The 17,195-nt window shown below is 43.3% G+C and overlaps 1 protein-coding gene across 9 annotated transcripts in view; it reads right to left on the bottom strand.

The window, feature by feature from the left end:
* Nucleotides 1-17,195, bottom strand: part of RTTN (rotatin) — a 155,446-nt gene that overhangs the window by 121,455 nt on the left and 16,796 nt on the right. For all 9 annotated transcript variants that reach the window (XR_007772439.1, XR_007772438.1, XR_007772440.1 and 6 more), the window contains exon 10: nt 10,900-11,015. Coding sequence is in view for 6 of the 9 variants with exons in the window: in XM_050938794.1 (XP_050794751.1) it covers nt 10,900-11,015 (116 nt within the window). In the remaining 3 variants the exon portion in view is untranslated. The remainder of the gene's footprint in view (nt 1-10,899; nt 11,016-17,195) is intronic.

Here is a 17,195-nt window from a genome sequence, read left to right as displayed (position 1 = left end):
ATTTCATACATCCTGTTTTGATCTTCTATCACTCTGTAATATTTGCATAAACACATTTTGAAGTCTGTTTCAGTACTAGAAACATTAGGATCTAATTTAAATCTGTGAATGTCTGTTTTATCCTAGTAAGTAAAAAAGGGAGTCTTGAGAACATCAGAAGTTTCTGTTATGTCTGCTAGCCCTACCAGGAAACAATAAGCAATTTCTAGAACTGCTTAGAAGTCTAGCGCAGAAGAGGAATGGATAGAATCACTGGTGAATGGAGATCACTACCAAATGAAATCAGTTCTTTGGATGTTAAGAGAGAGAGAGAAATGGATTGAACTGTGAACCGTTAGTAAAGCTTGGTTTGCTAGAATCTGGAAGGTGGGAACAGTATCTGATACCTAGCTATATAACTGAACAGAACAATAATTCTTCCAAAGTAAACACTGTCCAGAGTTCTTATATAGTCAGATGAAAAGGATTCATACTCATCTGAAAAAATACAGAAAATGTATTTCTCCTTGCCTCACTAATACAGTAGCTTGACTTCCTGGTTTAGGAACATAAGAAGAGTATTTTAACTCAGTGGTAGAATCAAGAATTATTAATCCTAAAAAACAGTCACATCCCTGCTAGTGATACAAATAGTTGAGCCTGTGACAATTTATAGTATCAGGCCCCCAATTTTCCAATAAATTAGATTCACATTACTGACTTGGAAGAGGAAAACAGCACACTAATTAAATCTACATTACAAACAATTGGGAAGCATTCCAAACACCAATGAGAACCAGAAACACAACAACAAAAAAAGACTGAGAGAAGAGAAACATGGGTAGAGGACAAAAGTAGGCACTGAGGCATCCACTACTAGTTCTTGAAGGGATTACCAAAATCAATTTTCTCTTCTAGAGAATCTGAAATAAGAAAAAAAAATAGGATCTCTTTTCACAGAGCTGTCAAGCTGTGACTAAAACAAGGAAAATACAAAAGACCAAGTGCCCAGGAAATTTATAAGCATTTCTGGGTCACAAGAGACACTCCCCCAGAACTAATCCAAAACAAAGACTCTTATAGAGTGGTATACACTTGTAAAGCCAGGAGGGACCATCATAATTCACCTAGCCTGACATCCGACACATTGCAGTCCACAGAACCTCACCATCCAATCTTCTAGTAGGTCCATAACCTCTGGTTGAGTTACTGAAGTCCTCAAAACTTGATTTATAAAAGACTTCAAGTCGCCATTTACTTTTCAAGAAGCGAAGCCTAATAGATTTATTTAGCATACACTATTAAAAAAAAATCCTGGTGAAAGACAAAGATGTTTCATTTGATGTAGCACTAAAATAGAAAATCAAGCTGAACAGTTGGTCTCCAAAAATCATCATCTCAGGTCCAACAACAAAGACAGGAATAATCTTTTTGTTCCCCTATTCTGCATGTTCAGTTTCATATTTCCTAATTAGGAAACCCCTACTGGAACTTAAACCAAATCAAAACTCCAACATGAAATTTAACATGCCTGGCTCTTTTTAGTCAGCAAAGATTCAGGACTTGACGCTGGCAGTTCAGAACAGAAGTGCTCTTGTGGATGTGTGTAAAGAAATATTTCTTCCTACTGTATTATCTGTTTCTCTCACATGAGCAAATTCATCCAAGTCAAATAATATCTAGTCAAAGGATTAAAACTATTTGGATATCAAATCTCCAATAAAGAGACTTCAGAATAGACTTAATATTGCTCAATTATAACTGTGCTCGAAAGACTGAAAACATTAGCTTCCAGGAGGTTAAAGCAATGGGAAATCTGCCATTCACTGACTTGATCCTGTAAATAATTATTTACAGCCATGTTACCATCACTTAGTGTCAGATGTTTTAAATTTTGTAAAATTAAAATTATTAAGAGGTGAATGCTACATTAGCAACATTTCACAACTGTTGACATTTTTACAGTTAAAGGCAAAGCTCTGTGCACTCAATTGAAAACTAAATTCAAACTCTATGACAAGGCCCTGATTTCTGCAATATTTTGAGAATCAACTGATTAAATCAACTTTGAGTAATTTTTTTTTTAAAAAGGTGTTACTGGGTCAGATATGAAAATAACAATCAGTACACTATTCCATATTTGGATGTTAATTTTAAATTTTATTCTGCTGCAAGTTTTTAGTGTGCTGCACATTTTTGTCATAAATCATATTATAAAAGTGGTCAGAGAAAGATGATTCATCATCCTATTAGCAAACAGCTAGGAGTTTTGATATCCAAGGGCATTTGGGGTGGTGGGACAAGCACATAATATTAATAGAAATAACTATTTAAATGCTGATTATCTAGATAACAATTTCAACATCATTAGCTTTCAGAATGAACTCAGGGGTGAGTAAGCTACTTCACACATCTCAGAGCTGTTCCTTCATGCTGTTAACCTATTCAGGAAAAGTATTGCCCTGGGGTCACATTTGGACAGTTCTCTTTTAAGAATTTAAAAAAGAAGAAAGTTTAGACTTTGGAAAACAACTCTGAAGCAAAAGGATATACAAATCATAGCCAATTTTATATAAAATGACAACATGCATGTTTCCAGCATGTAAAACATTATTAATGCACCCTTTGCTCTAGGCAAGGGGTCAGCAACCTCTGGCACGCGGCTCGCCAGTGTAAGCACCCTGGCAGGCCGGGCCAGTTTGTTTACCTGCTGCATCAGCAGGTTCGGCAGACCACGGATCCCACTGGCCACAGTTTGCCGTCCCAGGCCAATGGGGGTGGCAGGAAGGGGCGCGGCTGAGGGATGTGGGCATCCGACCAAGTGGGTATTCACCCACGAAAGCTCATGCTCCAATACGTTTGTTAGTCTATAAGGTGCCACAGAACTCTTTGCCGCTTTTAGTATGGTTTTAGACATTTAAATTTAGTTCAATTTCATTCACCTATATGGCAGTTTGCTAATACTATGCACATGGCAATTTAACTGTTTCTAATTAATCTTTCAAGTCCTTAATCTATTTACATACACCAGATGAAGCCATGCCTCTCCTAGAAGGATCTTTACACTTTCCTATATAGTTCAACAAAACAGCAGAAGTGTTTGAACATCTTGATCTATTTAAACATTAAAAGCAAAATTACTGGCATTGACCAGATCTTAAATAAATGCTTTAACCTTTAAAGTAACAAAATCAATTTGTTATATTCTAAGAGGATAGTACTTAAAATTATGTAACAATTAACTTCCTGAAACTACTTCATTTAATTGATCAGTCTGATAATCACAGCAATCATAGCAAAATTTTCCTAGTTGAAACATCTATTGTTTTCTTTTAGACAGTAAAGCATTTTGGGTAGAGGTCAACAGCTCATTGTGATCCACCATTTTGCCATGCATGGAGGGGTATAAACATTTCAGCAAATCAAAAAAATGTTTTTGAACACTGGCATATTATATGTTTTTCACTGAAAAAAATACTTTTCAACTGTGTGTTTTATGACTAACGTGGTGAATTATATATTTATAAAACCACACACCACACTTTTGTTTAATCAAATACTGATTAAACTCCATGTAACGGGGCACATGCCTTGCCCCTCCGGTTTGGTCCTTCTCTCCCTCTTCTCAGAGACTCAGAGACACTTCAGGTTGGTGCAACGCCCATGCTCTTTATTTGTGATCAAGTCCCCTGTTCCCAACCTGTTTCCAACTATATTCAGGCTTTTTACAACAGCTTGGCCTACCACAGGCCTGGCCAGCAACAGACTAGAAGACTCTCACCTCCCTCTGAGTCTAGACCTGACCTTCAACTCCTGTCGCTGTCCCCATCCCACCCCCTTGGTCTCACTTCCTCCCAGTCTTATAGCTCCTGGTAACAAGTCTGGCAGCTGTGATCAGTTACCAGACAAGCATCAGGCTACCTACCCAGCCCCAGTCCAATCCCCCTGATTGGGGCTGGGGTGACAGGAGCTGATTAAGGCAAGGGTGGGCAAACTATGGCCCGTGGGCCATGTCCAGCCTGTCAGAATTTTTAATCCAACCCTCAAGCTCCCTTTGGTGAGCAGGCTCAGGGGCTTTCCACCCCACTCCCAGAATCAGCTGCATGTCCTCTCTCTGGCTCCAATGCGTAGGGGCAGTCAGGGGGTCTGCACACTGCTCCCATCCGAAGCACTATCACCCTCCCCCCCGCAGCTTCCATTGACCTGGAACTGCAGCCAATGGGAGCTGCAGGGCAGCGCCTATGGACAGGGCAGCACACAGAGCTGCCAGGCTGGCACCATGCCTCCGCATACGAGGCGGAGGGGGGCATGCTACTGCTGCTGCTTCCGGGATCTGCAGGGGCACCACAAAGAGCTGCCTGGCTGTGCCTCCGCCTAGCAGCCAGGGGTGGGACATGCCACTGCTTCCAGGAGCTGCTTGAGGTAAGTGCCACCCGGAGCCTGCATGTCTGACCCCATGCCCCCATCCCCCACTCCCCTAGCCCTGACCCCCCTCCCACCCTCTGAACCCCTCAATCCCAGCCCAGAGCACCCTCCTGCACCCCAAAACCCTCATCTCCACCCCAGAGCCTGCACCCCCAGCCAGAGCCCTCAACCCTTCGTGTCCAAGCCCCCTTCCCCAGCCCGATCCCACTCCTACCCTCTGAACCCCTCAGTCCCAGCCTGGAGCACTCTCCTGCACCCCTAATCCCTCATCCCCAGCCTCTTCGCAGAGTCTGCCATACAATTTCATAAGGATTTATGGCCTGCCATACAATTTCTATATCCAGATGTGGCCCTCAGGCCAAAAAGTTTGCCCATCCCTGGATTAATGCCTCTCTAGCAGCACCCTGCCATACTCCAGGTTAAATAAATTATGTTTCCCTTGGGGATTGTCACATCTGATCAGTAGGTATATTACTTGACACATTCTATGACCAAGAACACCAATATAACCTTTATAAACAGACCCTACCAAACTCAGTCTATTCTGGTCAATTTCATGGCCACAGGATCTGAAAATTAGTCTATTTCATGTTTTGAGATGTTTACATCTGAAATGTCATGGTATTGTAACTGTGGGGATGCCGACCAAAAAAGGGGTTGTGGGGGGAAGGAGAGGTCACAGGATTGCCACCCTCACTTCTGCGCTTTCATAGCTGTGCTCTGAAGGTAGCAACCGCGGAGCTTCCTGTAGTTAGAGAAGGCTTCCAAAGGTGGAGGTGGGTCCAATCTCCCCCATGCTGCTCGGAGTGCACCAGCAGAGGGCTCTTAGCTGCTAGTCCCCGCTGGAGTAGGGAGGGCCAAGATTTGCTTTCCCTTGCACAGCAGGTCTTGGGGGGAAATCGGACCCACCTCCAGAGGCAGAGCAGAAGTAAGGCTGGTACACCCTCACTTCTGTGCTGCAGCAACTGTGAAGCTTCCTGAAGCCAAGGGTAGGTTCCCAGAGGTGAGTCTAATTTCCCTCATGCTGCTGGGGGAGCTCCAGTCAGGGGCTCCTAGCTGCTAGTTCCAGCCAGGCTCGGGAAGGACAGGACTTCCTCTTCCCCTGCACAACCATTGCAAAAAGCACCACACACACACACTCATTTGCTTCCTGCCCCATCGCTCCGCAGCCATGGGAGGGACGCAAGTGTACAGGGAGATGTATACTTCCAGATGCAATTAGCAGCTTATTTCAATAAAATAAAGCAAGGTCATGTGAACTTGACAGGTTTTACTGATTGACACTTTACAGCAGCAAATAACACTCCCTGATTGGAAGATATGGGCATGTGAGTCTGTTCTGTAGAGCAGTGATCTCCATCGGTAGCCTCAAACTTGAGAGCCACTGCCTTAAGTTAACAAAAGCAAGTGAAAAGAAAGTTCTTGTTTCAAATATCATTAACTGAATGTCAGAATGGAGCATCCAGCAACTGTCTTTCTTCATTCCGTCTCTGCACTGAAAACACCTGTCCATATTTAGACACAGCGCTCTCTGCATCCATGAAGTTCATTGGAACTGCCTGAAAATACTGATCTAGCCTTGAGAGGTGGGAAATTCTGCCATCAACAGAGTTCCAAAATTGTAACGCAGGCAAACCACAATCTGCTTCTTTCGCTATATTTTTATAAGCAGGAATCTCCAACCTACAATTCTTGTCAAAGCCAAGAATTACATTAAGGGAGGTTAAATCAATCATCATCAAGTATCTTTGTGCAGTGTCAAAAATACATAGAGCTTTCAGGAGCCCTGCTGCAGGCTGTTGAAACTTTTGAGCTGTTTCTGCTACATCGCTTGACTCTTCCCTGTAGCAGCAGTATTGTCTGAGCTTCTTTGCCATGAAAGAAAACCGGTGGCGTAGCCAGGTGGAGCAAACAAAGGAGGCGGACATTAAAAAAGGCACCACCCGCTGCGGCACTCTTGGTCTTCGGCGAGCACTTCGGTGGCGGCTCCTTCACACACTCTGGGTCTTCGGTGGCACTGAAGGACCCGCAGCCGAAATGCTCCCGAAGACCCGGAGTGCCGCTCAGTGAGTTCAAGCAGGAGCAGCAGGTGGTGCCTTTTTTTTTTATGTCTGGCTCCCCGTTCAGAGTAAAAATTAAAAAGGAACCAAAAAATTTAAAAGGCGCCACTTGTGCGCAGTGGGAGAGCAGCCGCTCCCCCTGCTCCCCCCCTGCCTGAAGCTACGCTACTGAAGAAAACTCCTGCTGAACACTGGCATTTAATTCAATATTGTCAGACTGATGTCATTTGACTGTGCTTCCAGCCCAAAATAGTACATGCATTACTTTGTTGTAAGCTTGGTGGATTGTGACATGCCAAGATTCGAACCAAGTGATTAAGTTCATCAGTCCTGTGGCATTCTTGCCAACAAACTGAACTTGCTCATTCAGCTGAACATTGTTCAGAAGGCTTGAAAATTCTGTTAAAATCTGCATTTTCCACGTCAGTATAAGCTCTTCTGAGACAAACTCAGTAGTACTTCAGGTGAGCTGTATGGTACAGCAGCCAAAAACCAGGAATTCCAGTGAGTAATTACTGGCCCTGGGAGGAGTACAATATTTTGTTCCTCGATTTCAGTCATCTTTGCAATGTGCTGCCTGTATCAAAGTTTGCAGCTTATGCAGTGTTTAAAGATCTTTTTAATGTAGCTGACCAGTTTATCATCTTTACCAAACTTGCTACTCCACAGCTTACTGATGAGAAAAATTATATGCGAGTTACATGTAATATGGACAGCATTTGGCATTAGACCTTGGAAAACAGATTTGAAAAATTTGATGCAAGTTGCATTGTTACTTATGAAAACAGATACTTCGACAAATCCATACCGTATTTTGAAATGGTTTTAATTACCACTTGAGAAACTGTAGTATAGCAAGAGCATCCAAGTAAACGCAGTCAGCGAGCACTGCTAGCTTTCCTGTCTGTACATCTTTGGTCTTGTCAGCAATAAAATCAAATAGAACATTCAGTACGTAGTTGTCTTGCTCATCTGTGGACTCAGCCAAAAAGATTTCATGAGTTAATTTGAGGCTTCATCTCCGCAAAATGTGTAGCAAAAACCTTTGGAAGGTAGTCCTGTTGGAGCTTATTCACACTTGGTAAGCAACCAGCATTTTGTGAATTCACACAGCTTTGGATGATCAAGTTTCTCCAGAGGTATATTAGCACTTGAAAATGCATCCACAGGTTCCATTCTAGCTAAATGACGAATCTCAGAACTCTCTGTCGTCTTCTTAAAAAGAGATGAAATTGGATTTTGATTTTTAACTTTGTTTCCCAGCAATGCAGCCCTCTTTCTGCTTCTATGGGTTTCCGAGTCTAAGTGGAACTGTATCATTGTCACAGATGCGTGATCCAAGGAAAAACACTGCAGCTTGTACAAAATACACCATTGGCATGTAGAATTTGGCTTCCAAATTCTTTCCCAGGATCCACTGCAGTAATGATTAAAGAAGTTTTTGATTTACTTTGAACACTCATTTTCAAGTAATTTCACTTGTCTTCCCGTAGGCTACCAATTGAGAACACTATGCTACAACCCCCACCCCCCCATCTCCATATCTATCAATCAGTGAGTTGAATCCTGAATGTCATTTGCTGCTGTAATGTGTCAATGAAAATATCCTGTCAAGTTCTTGACCTTTCTTCATATTTTTATTTAAACAAGCTAATAATTGCATCTAGAAGGGGTGCAGCTCCCTGTACAGTGATCCCTTGCAGAGCGATGGGGGCAGGAAGTGATTGGGGGTGAAGTTTCCTGCAGCTGGGGGAGGTTCCCGTAGGCAGTGGTGAGCTGGAGCCAGTTCCCACCGGTTCGCGGGAACCGGTTGTTAAATTTAGAAGCCTTTTTAGCACCGGTTGTCCCATGAGTGACAACTGGTTCGAAAAGGGCTTTTAAAATTAACAAAAGCTCTAGCAGCTCCTTGCCCTTCCCTCAGCCCCAGCTCACCTCACTGCGCCTCTGCCTCCTCCTCTGAATGCTCCTCCAGCTTCTCCTTCCCCTCCCCAGCTTCCTGCGAATCAGCTGTTCACACGGGAAGCCTGGGAGCGCTGAGAAGGAAGCAGCAGCTTCCCGCAGGTGAGCTGGGGCAGGGGCATGAGCGGGAGGAGGGTTCCAGGCGCCGCACAGCTCCGGCCTGGCCCCCAGGTCCGGCCCCGGCAGAGCGCCCTGGCTCTGGCCGAGCGGCTCCGGTCCCAGCCCCAGCCTGGCCCAGCCCTAACCTCCAGGCAGCGCAGTAAGGGGGCAGGGAGTACGGAGGGGGTGTTGGATAGAGGGCAGGAGAGTTGGGGGGATGGATTAGTGTCGAGGCAGTCAGAGGGCAGGGGGATTGAATAGGGGCAGTCAGGAAAGAGCAGGGGTTGGATGGAGCGGTGGGGGGCAGTCAGGGGTAGGGATTCCAGGGACAGTCAGGGGACAAAGAGAAGGGGTGGTTGGATGTGGCAGGGGTCCCGGGGGGGCCATCAGGAATGAGAGGAGGGGTTGGATGGGGTGGCAGGGGGCAGTCAGGGGACAGGGAAAGGGGTGGATGGGGCAGGGGTCCCGGGGGGGGATGTTAAGGAAGGTGGGGGGTTGGATGGAGCAGGAGTCCCGGGGGGGACACAACCCCCTCATGGGGTGAGGAAGAGGGAACCAGTTGTTAATATTTTGGCAGCTCATCACTGCCTGTAGGTGAGTATGATCTCCCCCCAAGAGCGGTCATGCAGGGGAAGAACAAGTCCCGCCCCAATCTGGCTGGGACTAGCAGCTAGGAGCCCCCAGCTGGGGCGCTCCCATCAGCATGGTGGAGGAGAAGACCCACCTCCACTTCCGGGAACTTCCTGCAGCTGCAAGAAGCTTTGGGGTTACTCCCCAACCCCAGAGCTTCCTGCAGCTGAGGGTGGAGATGGGTCTGATCTTCCCACTGAGAGCTGCTGTGCAGGGGAAGAGTAAGTCTTGTTGCTCCCCATCCCAGAGGGGACTAGCAGCTGGAGCCCAGGGTACGGTAGGAGCCCTTAGCTGGGGCACCCCCAGTCCTGCCTCTTCCCTTCCAATATACTAGATTTCACGGGTGAGGTCTGATTTCACAGTTCATTACATGTTTATCACAGCCGTGAATTTGGTAGGGCCCTATTATAAAGTCTGGTCAACCTTAAGCCTCCCCATCTCCACCTTCCAGGGGACCAAGGGACATCTGCAAATGTGGGCAGCAAATCCTGACGCAAGTCTGGAATCATTTACCTGGAGTGTGGCGTTTTCAACTGATCAACCAGCAGCCTTTCATCTAAAAGCTCTGAGTATCTGCTGAGCCCTTTGGATGAATAAGGCTGTAGTGTACCCGACATTGTTAACTCCTTGAGGGAGTCAGGGAAATGAACTGAGCCCTACTAACAGGTAAAGCTCCAGGCACCAGTGAAGGAACAGGTGCCTGGGGCGGCCAATAGAAAGGGGTGGCATTCCATCCGTTGTTGGGGCGGCACGTCCAGGTCGGCGGCAGCGGTACTTCAGTGGCAGCTCAACCGGCCCGCCTCAGCCTTCGGCGGCAGGTCCTTCACTCCCTGTCCTCCTCCTCAGCGGCACTTTGGCAGCAGCTCAATCGGGTTTTTCTTTTTCCCTTTTTTTCTCCCCACCGCTTGCGGTGGCAAAAAAGCTGGAGCCGGCCCTGCCTACTAAAGGCTAAGTCAGGGAAATGAAATCTCGCCACTCAAGCAAGACCGTCTTCTTCTGTTCACTATCCATGTATATCTTCTGCAACCTATTCCTAAACATATTTGTCTGTCAATAGATATTCAGTAACCCTTTGTTGTAAGTCAAAATTTATGTTGAGTATTTATAAAAGATGAAACTTCAGTGTCCTAGCACCGAGGAGTCTCTCCCTCAGATGCTCAGCTGGCTGGTTCTCGTTCACACACTCTGGGTCTAATTGATCCCCATATACAGGGTCAGGATGAATTTTTTCCCCAGATCAGATTAGCAGTGACTTTGGGGGGTTGTTCCCTTCCTCTGCAGATAAGAGAGTGGGTCCCTTGCCAGGACTGTCTGTGTATATCTCATTTAATCATTTCCCCACCATTGCAAGGCCTCTAGCACTGGTGCATGTTGATCCCTCCTATGCTCTCCCTGTGGGGCTCATTTATTTCAGTCTCATTTCTGTTGTTGGGTTTAATGTGCTGACAGCCTGTGACATATAGGAGGTCAAACTAAATGATCTAGTGGTCTCTTATGGCCTTAAACTCTCATGACTTCAATACTTCTAGTAGGAGGAGGAGGAGTATACATATCAAAGTTTAAAATAAGAGGAACATGCCAGCAATATCAACTTTTTGTAATTACTGGACTGTTTAAATGTTTGAAAAAGGGTAGTTCAGTAAAATTGTTTATCCTCCAGTACAGAAAATGTCTGATGTCTACAGCAAAGGCAAACTGCTAAATACCATTAACCAAAGTCTAAAGATAAGAAATTTTCCAGACTCACCAACTCTAACCCAAAGAGGCTGTGGTCCTCCCAAACATCTTCAGATACTGCATCACCAATAAGAAGCACATCTTCAGAAAGTAATTCAAGAACTTGCATTGTCACTCTACTACTGCCTATGAATGAAAATGTGAAATATGTTACAGCAGTTCAATTGTAGACAGCGTATAAATGATTTAATATTAGTAGTGCAGCCCCTTTTCAGACAGGGAATACTTTAACTCTGAAAATCTGTAAATTTAATTTTCTTGTGCATTCATGCTACTCAGTTAGCATCGATTGTCACCATTGCAACATTCAGCAATAGCTTTGAATCACGTCTACTTTTTCTTTGCTTTCTGGAAAGAACATTTTGAGAGTTAATTCACTAGAGAACTCACTATTCACCAAAAGTACTAGGCACCCTCCTCCCCCCCAGTTCAGATCTTAACATGGTTTCATTCTTTGTACTACAGACAGCTCTTCATATGCTAGTCCAGGAGCGGCCAACCTGTGGCTCCGGAACCACATGCAGCTCTTCAGAAGTTAATATGCGGCTCCTTGTATAGGCACCGACTCCGGGGCTGGAGCTACAGGCACCAACTTTCCAATGTGCCGAGGGATGCTCACTGCTCAATCTCTGGCTCTGCTGCAGGCCCTGCCCCCACTCCACCCCTTCTTGTCCCCTCCCCCGAGCCTGCCATGCCCTAGCTCCTTCCCACCCCCGCACCTGAGCCTCCTGCATGCTACAAAACAGCTGATTGGGAGGTAGAGGTGCTGATTGGCAGGGCTGCTGGTGGGTGGGAGTCGCTGGGAGTAGGGTTGGGCAGGGGGAGAGCTGATGTGGGGCTGCTGACATATTACTGTGGCTCTTTGGCAATGTACACTAGTAAATTCTGGCTCCTTCTCAGGCTCAGGTTGGCCATGCCTATGCTAGTTGATGATTCTGACTACTTAAGCCAGCCAATCACACTTCTTGTGAGGAAAAAGTCACATTCTACCCTGGATTCTTTAATTACCCTGAATTCACAATGGTCAGCTTACTGAAATGATAAATTCCTTCCTCTAAATACAGCAGCACCATGTTTAATAAGGAAGAGTTACAGGGATATTTTTCGCTTCTTCCCCTTCACCCTCCAAAAACACAGAAGATATTAGTTCTTATTATTAAGCACTACAGTAATTAAAAAGCAGGGAAATAGAATTTGTGCTGAAGCTGCTAAACTTTAATATACACCTCTACCCTGATATAACATGGCCCGATATAACACAAATTTGGATATAACACGGTAAAGCAGCACTCCGGGGGGATCAAAGCAAGTTCGATATAACGCGATTTCACCTATAACGCAGTAAGATTTTTTGGCTCCCGAGGACAGCGTTATATCGCGATAGAGGTGTATTTTCCAGATTGTTTTAATACATATAGCCTATACTAGAAAAGCTACCACCAATGACATTTCTACTGTATCATTGTGCTTGCTGTTAGTATTTATGTAAGTGAAGAGACATTGCTAACCTCGCGTGGCCTGCTTAAATCGCAGCTGAGATGACAACTAGGGAACAGTTGCTCAGAGAAGACACTCCTGGAAAAAAAGGCTAATGTATATTTACCATGGATAGGAATTTTGCCAAATAAAGTCAGTTGGCTATATGAGGAAGGACAGGATGAGAATGTTTACATATAAAGTTTTATAGTATTGCAGACACATTTTACCATTGCTGTGGATGAGATATTATTTGATTGATCTTTTTCGCTCAAGGATAAATCTGCCTGAAACGTCCCACCTGAAAAAGTAGGAGAGAAAGTTATCTCCCCATTCTTGATGGTTTTGTTTTCAACATAGAATACGTTTCCACACTAGCCTATGTACTAGGATAGCAGCTCCCTATTTTTTGTCAAAGGCTGGGAGAGGGATGATTCTGCTATGCTCTTTCCCACCATCCCAAGCTACTGTCACAGACTTCTTTATTTTTTTGGTCCATTTTCTCTCTCCTGTTCTTCAACCTGGGACCTTTCGCTTTGTTACTCCATTCCCCGCACCTCCCACTCCTTTTTTGGCCTTCTTTTTTACTCTTTTATTTTGTAAGTCCCTTTTCTTTGTCCCCATTAACCAGAAGGTTACATTCTGCTTAATGTGGATGGCCTATTGGTGACTCCTTGAGGTAGGGCTTCATTCTTACAGCTGAGAATCTGGGAGCAAAAGAAACTTGGAATAGCAAGCCTGCAGATGTGCTGTACATGAGAGTTGCCACTAAGCCATTAGTGGCCACAAAAGCAGCATAGATGGAAGGCTGGCAGCTTTCAAAGTGACAGCTGCTGCTTTATCTGTTGCATATTTATAGGGAGTGGACTCAACATCATGCAGTTTTCTCAACAAGACAAGTTAGGCTCTGCCTCCCAGCATGGGCAAAACTTTAGTAGGGCTAAGTTAGGTTTGGCATTCTCAGTGTTTAAGGTCTTCTTGCAACTGACTCACTGGGTACATTTTCTTTCTTATGCTTCCACTCCTTTGTGATATACTTGTTTGAGGGTATTTCAGGAAGAAAACCTGAAGTCCACACACTAAATTTTAAGTTTCCCATTATAGCTCAGGAGAGTCACTGCAGTGTTCCTGATCTTAGTTATGGTTTCAAACATATGTTTATTTAGTAGTGAAATGCTACATTTCCACAGTAAGCCCCTTGAGGGTTGATACTTGATCTGGAGTCTAGATGTGTATGAATTCTGATCAAGAAGTAGTCAGTTCACACTACCCAGGTAAGACAGAAGAGAGAGTGTGGGAAAAGGAAAGAGAAACATTTAAGAACTGGCAAAAGCAACAATTTCACTACCTAGCGAAGGAAACATCTCCATTATCAATCATCAAGGTGGAATGAAGTCTCAAGGTTCAGCACAACCTCATGAATACTGATAATAGCAACAGCAACCAGAGCATCTTCTAGCTGGAGACTGCACCCACCTCTCACAGATAAAGACTTAGCTAACGTGATCCACACTTTTGTGACTTCCAAGCTAGATAATTTCAATGCACCCTACCTGGAGATGACTATGCAGCCCACATGCACACTGCAGCTGATTCAACATATTCTGGTCCTCTTGCTAAACAAAGTAGAATGGTGAGAGTATCACACAATATTCCATATTAGCATCCAGTCCAATACCAAATAAAGGACCAAGACCTTAAAACGTATTACCATCAATGGAAAAGAGCCAAGCTCTCTTAATATGAACTCTTTCCCCACTCTCTCACAGTTTTAGCACCTTCAATCAGCCATAAGTGTGAAACTTTCGAGAACTGGTACAGAGTAGAGGACCTTTGCTGTGTGATATCACTGATGGCAAACATATGAATAGAATTTCTTCAGATAGGACTTTCTCAAATAAAGTAGCATAACGACCCCATAATGTTTCTGAAGGAAGGCCAAAGAGATTAACTCCTCTCCCCTAAAGAAACTTAAAATAGGGATAAGAGCTCAGTCTAAGTTTGGATATATGCATGTGGCTCCTTAATACTAGTGACTGGTGCATTAGAAATGCATCTATGCTACTGCCAGCCCCGGATTATTAGGAGAAGGCCCTAAATGAAGCTAAATTGGTTATTTAAAATAAACTTATTAAGATTGGGCTACATACCGGGACCACCTCTTTAAAGGGGTGGGGGGCAGCTGAAAAATGAGTCCAGAAATATGTTCATGTCAGTTGTGGAACTTTGAATTTTTACTTTGACTTTTTATAAATCAAGATTATAATAATATATATTTATTTATAACTAACTTTTATCTTAGTGAATTTTCCAATCTAGAAGTATTTATATTTTATATAATTTAAAATAAAAATATCTCCTACTCACTGTTAAAAGCAAAATGAACCTTTCACTGAGGGTACATCTACACTTCAGTTTAAAGTTGTACAAGAGATAAATGACTGATAATGAATCTAATAATATATAAATATCAAATGTTTTAATACTTATTTTTCTCTTTAGGTTTAAGGCAAAGGATAGTAAGTTAGGGTATGTCTATGCTACAAGCTGGGGGTGAGATTCGCAGCTCACGAAGACATACTCACACTAGCTCTAATCAAGCATTGCCATCAGAGATCAGAAATGCTAGATAATATTTTATCTTCCCACAGTAATGCTGCCCTGGCTACATTCTAGTTTTAGTGAACAAGATCAATTAAAGCTACCATATGCCTCCTCAAGCTGAGACTCACACTCTAGCTTGAAGTATGGACTTACTCTGAATTACTATCCTTTGCATTTTAAAGAGCAAAATAAGGTTTTAAAGCATTTAAGATGTCTACACAGTATTAGATTTATTATCAGTCATTTATTACATTTAAACTGACTAGATATTGGGAAGTTCTTAAAAGTCTGAAATTAATGCAGACAAGCATTTCCTCAACCTTGTGTGATGAGAATTTTAAATTAAACAAGAAAAACTAAGTAGTAACCCTACCTCGTTCACTTAAGGAGTCACAAGTACAGGTTGATTTCTTTAGGTTTTAAATTACTTCAACTAACTGGACGTGGAAATGTGCAGTCCTTTTACAGACCTCTTCACTGTGAGCCAACTGCTGTTAGAAAGCATGTAAAACTTCACTACTAAAAGGGCAAGGGGAAATTTGGTAAATTAATGTATGCAGAAATAACTGCAATCATCAACTGACTTCCACAAAAAATTAAGAAAAAAGTTTAGAAGCAAAGTATGATACACCTAATTTCCCTTCCGTGTAAAATGGGGTTTAGAATAGCAATATGTATATTGCTGTAATACCGATTAAGGAAAATGTAGTAGTTGTGCTACCAAAGTTTGGAATCTCTGTCGCTATTTGCAAATGGAAAATGTATTGCTCAGTATGAAAGAGGAACAGCATAGCAAAGTTAGTGTACCAGCCTTTTCTCTGGGATTGTAGACAAAACTGACTATCATTCTCAAATACTAGAGCCATAAGCAGGACCACCGAGTCTGGGTCTTCTCTGGTCGGCATGCAGGGGATTAACGGTTAAGGTCAGTTTACGGTAAGCCTAATGCTTACTGGTTAATCTTTTACATCCTTACTTCCTGTGAAATACTAGTGTCCACTTGGTAACTACTGACAATTAGTCCAAAGAAGTTCAGTACAGTGAACAAGAGCTTCCCACATCCCCACACCACAATGTAGTTCAAAACGGTATTCAAATAAAACAGCTGATCACCTGCCAACTCCTCAAACCAAGAGAGCTCCAAATAGGTTGATAAATAATGCAATTAATGAACTGCATAATTCTACAAACATGCTACAAAACAAAGGCCAAGTAGTTGCTCCACTGATCCATAAGAATGCTTTGTGGCTGTTAAGATCTTTGATTCAGGGAGGTCCAAAATTGATACTTGCTTCTGGACAGTTAAATACTGGATTATATATTCAGTAAATTAGAGACCATAAAAAAAGAACCATTTAAGAACTTTGTTATTGATTAAAAACATATTCCAAAAACATAAAAAGCCACTTAAAGATTCAATATTTTCACACAAATAGTGTCACTATCAAGATAGTATAAAGTGGAACATTAATAAGTCCAATAAAAATCTTTACAAGTCCAATAATCTTTACATTACCCAAGGCAGGCCAAAATATACTACAGTGTAAAATTTGGATGAGATAACTTTTCACATTTGGTCTTAATTTAATCCTTACTAATTTAACCAGTTGAGAAAAATAAAGAGCATATAAATGTCATCTTAGATTAATAGTACCACTAACTGTGCCGACAATTATGTTCCAAGACCAATTCAGACACTGTTGCTAAACTAGCAACTCAGAGGGTAGAGAGTTGTGAAAGGGAGGACGGGGGAAAATAAGGGTTGTCCCAAGATCATGCGGTTTCACACGTCCTGAGATAGGTTGAAAATATAGTAAATTGTTTTCTACTTATGTTCCATTATTACCCTATGGGCGACAGAGGAAGATACAACTAACCCACTTACAAAGCCATATAAAGGATTTCAACTCTAGGCTGGCTGGTAAGGAGAAATTACATCACCCCTAGGTGAGAAAAGCAGGGAGAAATCACATCACCCCAGATCTAGACACACAGGGTACATCTATACTGGCATACAAGACCTGTGGCTGTCCCAGGAGGCTAAAAATTACTGGGAAGACATTCCGGTTCAGGCTGGGCTCTGGAACCCTCCCCCATCACACTGCTGCACAGATGTATGCTTATGCATCATCCAAGGGAACTAATCTTCCTCCTACTGCCAAAGCATAGCTGTTTCGTCGGTTGAAGAGAACACTGTACTGTGAATCTGGGGCTTTCTGTGACAGA

This window comes from Gopherus flavomarginatus, chromosome 2, assembly GCF_025201925.1.
Source record: "Gopherus flavomarginatus isolate rGopFla2 chromosome 2, rGopFla2.mat.asm, whole genome shotgun sequence".
Taxonomy (NCBI): domain Eukaryota; kingdom Metazoa; phylum Chordata; order Testudines; family Testudinidae; genus Gopherus; species Gopherus flavomarginatus.
Note: the sequence above shows the minus strand (reverse complement) of the source record. Positions and strands in the feature narration are given on the sequence as shown.